General features: G+C 40.1%; 1 protein-coding gene across 2 annotated transcripts; it reads right to left on the reverse strand.

Moving 5' to 3' along the window:
- Positions 1 to 27: 27 nt before the first annotated feature.
- Positions 28 to 10,709, reverse strand: hectd3 (HECT domain containing 3). Of its 2 annotated transcripts, none has more exons than XM_008434648.2 (20): positions 10,507 to 10,709; positions 9,738 to 10,197; positions 8,879 to 9,132; positions 8,669 to 8,804; positions 8,356 to 8,477; positions 6,653 to 6,766; positions 6,404 to 6,486; positions 5,344 to 5,509; positions 5,175 to 5,256; positions 4,105 to 4,287; positions 3,973 to 4,025; positions 3,122 to 3,290; positions 2,932 to 3,045; positions 2,238 to 2,327; positions 1,919 to 2,125; positions 1,703 to 1,832; positions 1,219 to 1,293; positions 1,053 to 1,134; positions 893 to 964; positions 28 to 243 (listed from the first exon to the last, which is right to left on the reverse strand). In XM_008434648.2, the coding sequence occupies exons 2-20, from the start codon at positions 10,089 to 10,091 to the stop codon at positions 159 to 161; spliced, it is 2,571 nt and encodes an 856-aa protein (XP_008432870.1). In that variant the 5' UTR covers positions 10,092 to 10,197; positions 10,507 to 10,709; the 3' UTR covers positions 28 to 158. The 2 variants fall into 2 exon arrangements, with proteins under 2 accessions (XP_008432870.1, XP_008432869.1); XM_008434647.2 differs by having other exon boundaries at positions 9,738 to 10,200.
- Between the last annotated feature and the right edge of the window lie 1,166 nt (positions 10,710 to 11,875).

Here is an 11,875-nt window from a genome sequence, read left to right on the forward strand (position 1 = left end):
GACAATGTTAAACATCAGTGAGTCAGGTTCATGTTTCTTCATAGTCGTTTAATATATACAGCTATTGTTAACTGGCAGTTGTACAGATGTGGCTATAAACATGGCGGTGTGCATCTTTCCGCATAGTGAGCAGCATTCAGTGAGGCGGCGCAGAGAGGTCACTCTTCCCAGGGGCTCATGTCGGTGTCGATGGCCACACAGTTGTACGCAGCGTAGCGCAGCTTTTCCTCACAGACCTTGGCACTGAAGAGGAGAGCAGGAGTTTTAGTGTTCGGCCATTTTGTATTTACAGTTAAGGCAAGAAATCAGCAGAGAAACAGTCATCATAGCACCTTGACCAAATCCTGCAACTAACAATTATTTTGTAATGGCTGCTTATATGTTCAGTTTCTTTTTGCTTATGTTCAAGTACTTCCACTAGATGGCGCTTTTGCACAAAAAACATACTAAAGAAGATCTATCTACATAATATAAATATACATTCACAATAATAAAATAAAYWTTTTTAGCTTTTACAATTTTAGAAATCAATTATTCTATTTATTAATTCTGCAGATTTTTCAGTTAACAACTTAGACAAATTTTGTTATTTAATAAGAAAACAAAAATTCTATTGTCAAGAATACAACGTTGCATCCCTTTAATCTTTTGTAGCAGCAAAAGATACTTATAAAATCAACATGTGAAAAGCTCAGTTCTTTCTGTTCAACATTACGTATGGATGATCTGTTGACTATTTTTTTGATTAACCAATTAATAACTAGATAGTAAAATTTGATTAGTATGATACATATATTTGTTTTTACAGAAATTGAACCAGGKGAAGCTAAAACTGACATTTAAGGAGTTAAACTGGTAAAAATGAAACCTAAGGCCCTTAACCTGGTCATACCTTGGATAGTTGGGTAGATACAAGGTGCTGGAACACGTGGACGACTGTGGAAGTGCGTCAGTCGTGTCCGACCTGAATCAGAAAACAAAAACAAGTTGGGATTATTCTGYTTTTCCACTTTTGTGCAGAAATAACCCCTGAACATAGCAGTCGTGCTCACCCTTGTTTGTCAGGGAAGACGTAGATTGGAGCAGGAAGACGACTTCTACCCGTCACAAACCTCAGAAACCTGCTGCGATCCTCTAGAAATTCAAAAAGCAAAGTGTTTAATTCATTTCTGTCTTGTTAACCTGTAAAGAATGATCTTCATGTAACAGGGAACAAACCGTTGGTGAAGTTCGACAGCGCCTCCCATAAGTACTGCACTCTGACATCACTTTGCTCCAGGTCTTCGTAGCGCGCTGGTCGATAAATAAAAAACATTTTAATCATGTTAAAAAAATATCTGTGCAGGTTTTGACACTTTCAACATKCAAAACATTTATTGTTTCATGAGATATTGATCCTATAGCTAAATGCCAATACAAGAAGTCAATCTTTCAAAACATGTTTCTTTAAAAAAAAAAAAACTACATTTATGCAAGCATTCAGAGACATCCTGGATGTACGGTATATTCCTCTGAAGGTTACGCCTGTCACAATAACCAATTTGGCTGGATGATAAATTGTCCCAGATGTTACGATAAATGATAATATTGTTGATTCATTCCTTGTTGCGACAGGCCTACCTGAAGTTGCCGTGTAATTTTAAACATTTCGGTTTAAATGCTTAATAATGACAGAAAACACCAGATAGTGAGTAAAACTTACTGAGCCGTTTCAGGGCTTCCACTGTGATCTCCGGGTCTCCACACACTTTCTTCTCCACTTCCTGCCATGTGAGCAGGTCCAGTACGGCCTGAGGAACCACCTTCAGCAGYCCTGCCTGCATGGCTGCAATCTGCAGCAAACAGAGAAAAACAGAAATCAACAACGAAACAAAGGAAACCGTGAACAGTCATGAAGTAAGAGGAGTTTGTCTCCGACCTGCTGCCTGCTCTCCTCTAGCCGAACTTTCTGCACYAGGCGGATGAACTCCTTGCGGTCTTCGTATCGAACCGGCACATTGCTGCCGCCTGGGATCAGGTCCATCATGTGGCCGTCGGTCAGCGGCGTCGTGTAGACCAGCTCCTCCCCRAACCTGAACTCAAACGTTTCCTTGTCCATGTTCTCCATGGCTTCCAGCAAGTTTACCTGATCGCAGATTGAAGCCAAAGTTACAGAAACCCAACAAAGACTAGAAATTATCTGCAAAATTTACAGTTCGGCATGGGAAAGCGGATCTGCATTGGTTAGATGTCCTCACCAGAACCGAGTCGACTGCTGGGAAGTCTTTGCTCCAGCTGACCGTCTCCCCTGTCAGCTGCTTCCACACCAGGCCAGGCAGAGCCAGAACCTGCAGCAAGGATTTGGCATTTTAAATTAAAACATGGYCCAAAGTAGGGCTGCGAGACATTATTTGTATCGATTAATTCAATCTTTGGTTTCTCAAGATTTAGTTTTTGAAAAATCTGAATTTGCAGTCCTTGGATTTCCATAGTTCCAAGGCGGCCATATTGTTTGACACAGATGCTTAAAGCTTCTATTTATTTGTAATTTGAATTCAGGTCAACTCTATGACYGAACATTAGAGTCGGGCAACTATTTTTAAATCCGAGAGTAAACTCGTAGCATTAAAGTTAATAGTGCAGGGCATTCTGGGTAAATACAACCAAACCAGTTCTCCAAAGCATTTGGAGAAATGGATMATGGTCCAACGACAAAAGAGAAATCCTACAACGCTACTCCATTTTTGTTTACATTTTGTAAAGAAAATGTAAACAAAAACTTCTCTCATAGTAGAGACGAAGGAGACAGTGGTTGATTTTTAGACTTCTGCCGAGGTAGATAAGATCTGCTGCACATGTAAGTATCAGATGATCATCAATATCCCAAAATTAATCTGATGCAGATTTACTGATGCGCCCACTATCTTACAATAGGATTGCAGGTTGACTCACCAGGAAGTCTTTCCCCCTAAGAGCTGCACCCATCAGCTGGCCAATCCACTCGTATTTATGGAAGTTCTTGCAGGACGGGTTGGGGACGTAGTAATCTCTGGCCTCAAAGTCTCCCTGATGGACAAAAGACGGTTTCAGAAAGGCGAGGCTCACCGACGTTTGGCAGCAGTGACGAGGTCAGATCCGCTACCTGGTTGGACGTCCGGGTGAAGAACGGCAGAGGCATGGGACACTCGGCAGAGCTGGGGCACAGCTCCTCCGACATGTCTGCCAGGCTGTCCCGAAATCCTCCGCCCTGGTCGATGATTCCCTCAGCAATGAACTTACATTCCCACCACTGGTCGTAGCGAGCCGGCCATCTGACGAGACGAAACAAACATCTTTGTTTGTGATCAAACTTTTGTTTTTTGTTTTTTTAGTATTTGATTTGGCTAAATGAATATGCAACTGGGGCTGTCACAATAATTAAATCCATTAATCGCATGGTAAATTAAAACAAACACAATTTCTATTTGTGTAGTTTATAATTTTTTTCTTTAATTTCTTTCCACCAAAATCTGCATAACAAACATCTTCATTGATCCTATTTCTGAAGGATMATTTTGTTTACAGAGACTTCATAATTCATTTTATTTGTTGTTTCTGTTGTTTTGTTTATTTATTTTGGATATTTAAAATGTCCATTATTTAAATGTTCATTAGAATTTAAAGTTTATTTATYCTTGAGATTGTGTTCTTGCATTATTATGCCATTACAGTACTGAAAATGGTCTCAAAACAACAATATTATAATTTATTGCGATAACTTCTGGGACAATTTATCGTCCAGCAAAATTTGTTGTTGTGAGAGACCTACATGTCACCAGAATAAGAAATATATTTATACAGAAATATACACAAAAATCAGACGAAAAAAATACTAAATAAATTTTTTTTTCACCATTATTGCCGTAAACAAGACAATATGACAATATGGAGGAGTGCGCCACAATATGGCGCACTCCTCTCTCTCGAGAGCAACACGAGGCCAAGAACACGTACCTGTAATCTAAAGTCTTTTCATGCTTGTCGGACGGCTTGAGACCTTCGTACACCTTCAGGAGCAGAGAAAGTAAAGATAAGACCACGGTAACGACGTCTGAATGAGCCGAACCTCTGACCTCTGACCCAGACCTGGCTGAACACRGCGTTCTTGCAGCTGGGGTCCAGAGACGGGTTGTCTCTGTGCTCCATGGCCAGCCGTCTGTTGATGTAGAGGCGAGGCATGAAGTTCGGCTTGCTGGTCTCCGAGTCCTTCAGGCACTGGATGATGAGGGCGGAGCGCCGCTTGGACAGCAGCAGGAACTGCTTTATGCTCTAGAGAACACACACAGAGATGAAACCACACAAAAAAGGAAAGAGAAAACATTTGTTTGACACATTTCTCAGGTTTTTATGCTTCCATTTGTGTTTCTACTCCTAAAAACATTCCAGGAGCTTAAAAGAAAAAAACACCCAGCCGACTTTTTTGTCTGGAAAATGAGACGTTTCAAAAACCTGATTATTGAGTCACATTCCACTGCGCCGTTACCTAGCAACCCCAGGCAGCCCAAACCATCACCTAGCAACTCAAGCCACGCCCAGTTCCGTTACCTAGCAACCCAAGTGGATTAATTCTTCAAACTAGAAATTAAGTGAAACTCGTATTTTGCTGCATTTTAAGCAACTAAATGTTTTCTTATTGAAACAGCTACTTTTACTAGCTAGTAGTTACTACAGAACAGGACAATGTTTTTTCCTTCATCAGTACGTTTAAGTCTTCTACTTCTCGCCAAATTAGGCAGCTAAAGCAGGAAGATATTTCCAGTTTCTGAGTTTCGGTTTTGTTTATTTCAGATTTAGTYATGAGGTTAAAAAGCAGCAGCAGAAAAAATAATTTTGACTCTTCTACTGTTGACAATGGAGGAAGAAGCATTTTGAAAAGAGAAGCTTCATTCCCCCTGATGSTGTTTTTAGTTTTGATCTCTTGGATTTTCTGTGTACAGAAGAGACCCTGTTTACTAAAGTTAAAAAATATATTTTCACTTATGTTCCCATTATTATTTCTGAAACAAATTCAATAAGTGAATCTTCTCTGGCTCAACCTGTTTAACTGTCTATTATTCCTATGTTTGTTTGTTTGCTGGGTTTATCAGGAGCCGGCCACCACAAACGGTTTGGTTTTAGTTGCTGTTCACCACATGAACATCTACAAACCGACTCACTTTGATCTGGTTAAACGTTCCCAGGCTGTAGTCCCAGGCTGGCACCAGGTGAGGCAGCACATTGTCCAGAAGGCTGATGAACCTGCAGCAGACCAAACATAAGAGCAAACTGATGCGTCACGGACTGATCCAGCTGAAGGAAGCAGAACGKAAACCGCAGCGGGTTCACCTCTGGATCACCAGCGCTCTGCGGTACAGGATGTCGGGCGGCGTGCCCTGCAGACGGGGGTAACGGACCAGATTGGAGGAGTGAAAAACATCGGCGTTCAGACCCAGATCCCGTTCACACGACGACTTGATCTTTAAACCCCGAATTCGGACGTCGATCCCCTCATCTGTGAAACAGTTGGAAAGCTTTACTTAGGATTCACTGAAACARATACTTTCTTCTTACCTCTAATGAAGATRGAAATCATTTTAAAATTTGGTTTAAATTCTGGAAATGTTTTTTCATCATCATTATCTCCAAACTTTATAGATTTGTAAATTTTAGGCCCAAATACACAAGTTGCCTTTCAACCAGAACAACAKATGGATCTGAGTTCATTTGGATCTTAAAAGGAGTTCYGCTAGGCTCAATTTCTGGCCTGATTTATTTTCTATTTTTATTCATAACTCAGGACAGAAACGTCTACCTTTATGCAGATATACTGGGCCTCTGGCTGGACAAAGGAAACATTTAGAAAGGTTAGACTGGATTTTCATCATCAAAATACRGCCTATTTTAACTGCACATCCACCAAAAACCTCATTCAGGTGAAATTYTTGAGCATTATTGATTATGATGACACTTTATATGCATTCTGATTCCTGTAAACCTCTTTTTTAACTCTRTATCACTGCTGTTAACATTTTCTACCAAGTTATTCACAGAATGCATSAGTATATTYGATAAATAACAGTGGTTTATTTTCATATACGAACATTTACTGTCACATTTATATTTGATTTAAGTGCATTTCTAGGAGATTCTTGTGATTTACAATCAATCAATATATCTTCYGAATTGAATAGAATAACATTGGGAATAATCTTCATATTACTCGAAAGTCTTCTGTAACTAATTTAGACTTCTCTGTGTCACAAAGTCTCCRACTTCCTTGATTTTCTTTATGTTTTTCTTCTTTAATGCTAAACTTTAATGTGTAACTTGGAAAACAACTGGTAATATCTGGGGCTTTCTGGACAAATAAAAGTAAAAAACAAACAAACAAAAAAAAAAGACTGACCTCTACATTCCTCGATTCGAACTTCAATAACAGGGAGATGAGAAGTCATGTCCTCCAGAACGCACACCTCTCCAATCAGATTGCTRCAAGAAAAATGAGAACAGAAAGACATAAAATAAAACAAAAACAATTCTGGYGTATTAATGGAGATGGTCTTCACCTCACAWATAAAACACATAAAGCACCAATAATTCAGCTGTTATATTGCTAATCTATGCAGGTAAATAAAGTTTACTGGCTGAAGCTCACTCGTCTATGGTGACATCACTCAGCTTCTTCAGATTGTCTCCTTCTCCTCCATAAACCGTCACTCTCTTGGGCATGTAGTTGTCGTCCGTTGAGTCCACAGTTAATATCAGCTTACTGTTGGAAGAAAATATAAACAATAAACCCTTTGACAGAAAAGAGGATTCACTGATTCTTGGGTCATTGTTAAGGTTTCAGTTGTAGGAATCAATTAAAGCTAGAAACAAGTGACCTGAACCTTCAGAGACACATAAAGGTAGTTACAAAGTTGGCCTTCTATCGCCTGAAGAACATTTGCAGGGCTAAAAATGACAAATGTATCAGCAAAATCAAGAGAAACTCGTCCACGCGTTTATCTTTAGTCGCATTAGTTTGCAAAAGTGTATTTACTATAAAAAATCAGACAGCTGCAGCATAAAAAATAGAAAAAAATAGAATAACAGCAATCACCCAAGTCCTTAAATTGGATCCCTGTAGCTCAGGAAACAGCCTTTAAAATAGTGTAGTTAGTTTATAAATCAACAAAAATAAGTTAAAGTCCTTTTGTTAATGTGTATCGAATGCACTTGACAATTGTTGACTGTGTTCTACAACTTTGTGTTTTTATGATACTGTAAATTGCCTTGTTRCTGAAATGAGCTACACTAATAAACMTGATGATGACCTCATGGTCAGTTCTCTGTATGCTGCAGATTATGTGTTTGCATGTTTAATTATACTAGCAAATGGCTTCTGGGTAAATGGAGCTCTGATTTGTTTGGTTTCTTTTTTTGAGGGGAAGGACTAAAAATGCAAAACTCCTGGTAGGAAACCAGACTGTGMAGCTTCGTAACACAAAAGGCTGCAGGAAATCTTGGTACATGCTGTCTTAGTTAAAGACATGCTGGAAAGTCAGTGGCAATTTTTTTTTAAATTAATACATAAAATGCAAAAAACATTACTTATTTTATATACAATTGAAATAAGAGTTTGAATGACTTTTAAAAGCAACTAAAACATCCATCTAGGCCTCTGACAATAACAAATTTTTCTGGACAGTAAATTGTCCCAGAGGTTTTTGTGATAAATGACAAAATTGTTATTTTGAGACCGTTTCTAAGTAATATCACAAAAATGGCAAAGTAATGCAAATTATTACATTCTCAAAAATCAATAAACTTTAAAATATAACAAACATTTAACACTTGAACTGGGAAACATTTTAAAGATCTAAAATAAATAAACAAAACAAAAGAAACAACAAATTAAATTAATTATGAAACAAATTTGTTCTTAAAAAATAGGGCCAGTTGAGACCAAAGAACCAGACTGAAAACTTTTATCATCCAGTTTTTGGTAAAAAGACAAAAAAAATATAAATTATTCAAATGGAAATTATTGGGCKTGTTTAAATTTATCATTTGATTAATTCTTATTGCACCCGGCCAACATGCATCCAAGCAATAAGTTTAGGATTAAACTTGAAAAAAATKTAAGAAAATAAACCAAAAATAAACTTTCTGAATGCTGTGAGGGAGTAGAGACTGAGCTGCACAATATTTTCAAATAAATTCAATTCACACTTTAATTGACCAAAAAGGTGACAAAGTGATATAATGTCACCACTGTGTGAATTCCTAATATTGCTCAGTTTTTGCCAACTCCTTATGAAGACGCCACCAGCTGAGCTTCAAACATAAATAACCCGACAGACAGCAGGTTCCTACTTGACCACAGTGCCTCTCTTCATGAGCAGGCGGATCCAGTGCTGCCCCTGCATGCCGTCGCTCTCCCAGTAGGTTTCGGTGTCGCCATCGGTCAGACAGGTCACCCCGCCGCTGGGATCCTCCTGTCGTTAAACATCAGTTTGATTCAGGGACAGCAGGAAAATGTAATCAGATTTTAGTAGAAATAGAAAAACAGTGAGTCATGCAAATGGAAATTATCGAGTTAGTTTAAATGATCATGTAATTATTGATTTATTGCGACCGGCCTACRCATTAACCTAAATAAAGMAATAGTTAATCATCTGTCGCTCACCGAGCTCGAAGACACTTCGATGCCGGTGACGCACTGCTTCACGCTGCCCAGGTTCTCGTCCTCCTTTCCTATGTGGTCGTAGAAGTAGTGCACCAGATCCTCGTCGCATTCGTACGTCCAGGTGGGAGGAACGTACCTGAAACGTGCAGGTAGCGTTTAAACTCACCACCTCGTTAACAGTCAATAGTCGCTTCACACAACTCTGCTCACCTCAGCTTCTGGACAGCCACCGAGTCGCACTCTGCGATTTTGGGCTTGGAGCCGATGTAGAGCGCGTTCTCCACGTCCACCACCTGCTCCCACCTGTAGCAGGGTTTGTGGTCGTAGCCGAAGAGCTGCTGCTGCCGGCTGATCGTCTCCGGCGACTCCACGGGAACCAGCCTGTCGCCTCCCTCYGTGTGCTTACACACCAGGATCCAGCCCTCCTCCAGGTCCTGGCCGGGCCGCAGCTCCTCCAGCTGCTCCTGGGAACAGAAGACCGTCATTGGGTCGTCAAAAACATCAGCAAAATGTTTCTCCAAATATCACAACTTTGACGGATATCATACAAAACCAAGCTGCAAACGCTTCCTTCTAAAATGTGCTGCATTCGTGGACATTTGTCAAATAAATGTATAATTTAGTCCATTTATATATGGGTTTTTAAAAATATAAGTAAATTCAGCACTGTTTTTGTGTAGTGGATCGGTATTTGCTGATAATAAMCTTCAGATATTGGTATCGGAAGTGACTGAACAAATTTTGTTGTTTTTACATGTTGGACCAAACTTGTGAAGCTATTGGTGTATTCAAGTGTGCTGTACTGGTGCAGAGTTATCAAATAAATTTGTAATTTATTTATATAATTTATGTCTGTCTTTAAAAWAAGAAAAGTCTGTTCAATTTTCTTTGAAAAAATAAACATTTCACGCCAATTCAGCGCGGTTTTTCTGTATCAGATCGGTATCGATACTAAACCTCTGATATCTGCACTGGAAATGAAAAAAGTGGATTGGTACATCCCTAATTGTGGGACAATAAAGGATGTTTCTTTTCTGTTTTAACTAATGGAGAAGCATGATGAGCTCACCTTGTTTATTTTGACCCAGAGACCCTGGCTGTTGCAGTACTCCTCCCCTGTGGTTCTGATGCAGGTCCCTTTCTTCGGCTCTATGCTGTACTTGCACGACTTCTTGCTGTGTGGAACCTGATGAGGGCTTTCAAAGATAGCCAGGAGGGTTTTCCCCACAGTGGATCCTCCAGCAGCAGCTCCGGCAGCAGCAGAGCAGCTGGAGGATGAATCCTTGCAGATTTTGTAGCAGACCTCTTTGGGAACATAACACAAACTCTCAGGGATCGGCTCACTCCTCCTGAAGCTCTCGATGCACCTGTTCAAGAAGCGGATCCTGCCCAGGAGGAGGTGAGGGTTGTCTCCCAGAGCCATGGTGGAGAGGGTTTAACAGAGGATCAACAGCCCGGCAGCAACAGGGGGAGGACAGCTGACATTACACCTCTGTCCTGTTGTGTTTCCCAGTCTGGATGCAGGGATGCTGCTGCAAACAACACAGAACATTCCGCCTCAAAACACGATTTACAAAGACCTCAAAGGTCAGACATGATCTAATAGGAGGGCAAAGTTCACTCACTCTGAATAAAGAGTCGCCTCATTTCTAAAGGTAAAAGTCAATGTGCTAATGCTAACATGCTAGGTGCTCTGTAATGACTGGGACTCTTACTCTTCACCAACAAAAACTAATGAAAAATCCAGCTAAATATTTAAAATACTAAGTCGGACAAACGTCACACAGTTTAGGAAGAGGTCCGGAAGCTGTCTTCAGAAACAGCAAATGTTAACGTACCTGCTAAGAAGAGTTTAGATGGAGAAAGTAGTCTATTCGAGTCTTGATCTCTCACAACGCGGAAGTGCAAAAACATCCGTTCGGTGTCCCTTTCAAAACAAAAGCTCGAAACCGTTTAATTTTTAACACGCTCAAATATGTGACTTAAAATAACCAGAGCTGGGTAGAGAAGCCAAAATGTGCAATTAAATAAAAGTAGCACTACTTAAATATATTTTTACTCAAGTAAAGTAAAGGTAAGACGTAGCCATCCAATAAATTACTCAAGAGTTAAAAATATCACTAAAAAAGGCTAAAAGTTTGATCAGAATTTCTGATTGTTTCACAAAGACGTCATGATCAGATATATAGAGAGAGTTGTGTTTACCTTCTGGGATTTAAAGGCTAATATAAAGAAAAACAACAATAAAGGTAGGTAGGTTATATGGAAATTTTACTAGAAAAAGTTAAAGTATGTTTAATAAAATTATCTTTAAAAGTATATTTTCCCAAAAAAATTACTCAAGTAAAAGTAACTGAGTAACAGTCTTGAGATTCAAGATAGGAAAGGGATCTCAAGGTCCAAACACTCTTCCTTATCTMATATTCATAAAAATAGCTAAATGTAACGTGTTCTCTGCAACTTTATTTTAGTAAAGTGAAATTTGGCCAAACATTATGAATAAGTTAATGTGATGCTCATAAATATTAGTAGCGACTCACTTACTTCTTTTATTGGGGCCTGCCCATAGCAATGCATGGAGGCAGGCACCTATTGTTCTTCACCCAATAGAATGTCTGTTTATTATTTATTTTYCTTCCGTCAACCGTAATGCGGCCCGAACCGCTGCGTGCACCCACACAAATGTGGTATAAAAAATTGCGGCTCGATCACGGGAGGGGAGGAGTGGCGCAACTACACATTATTCAGGTGGATGCAAAAACATGGATTTTGTTGACCATTGGGTTCAGCTGTTGTACTGTTGCAATGAATCAGATCAGCCATAGAAATTTGGTGATGGATCTGGGTACAGCTGCAGTCATTACACTTTAATGATAAACAGTATAACAGCCGCTGCTCCTCCACGTCGAGAGAAGCCAGTTGAGGCTCGGGCATCTGGTCAGGATGCCTTCTGGACGCCTACCTGGTGAGGTRTTCCGGGCACGTGCCACCGGGAGGAGGCCTCGGGGAAGACCCAGGACACGTTGGAGGGATTACATCTCTCGGCTGGCCTGGGAACGCCTTGGGGTTCCTGGAGGAGCTGGAAGAAGTGGCTGGGGAGAGGGAAGTCTGGGCCTCCCCCCTGAAGCTGCTGCCCCCGCGACCCGACCCCGGATAAGCGGAAGAAAATGGATGGATGGATGGATAAACAGTATACAACTCAACAGA

The sequence above is a fragment of the Poecilia reticulata genome, linkage group LG17, assembly GCF_000633615.1.
Source record: "Poecilia reticulata strain Guanapo linkage group LG17, Guppy_female_1.0+MT, whole genome shotgun sequence".
Lineage (NCBI taxonomy): Eukaryota > Metazoa > Chordata > Actinopteri > Cyprinodontiformes > Poeciliidae > Poecilia > Poecilia reticulata.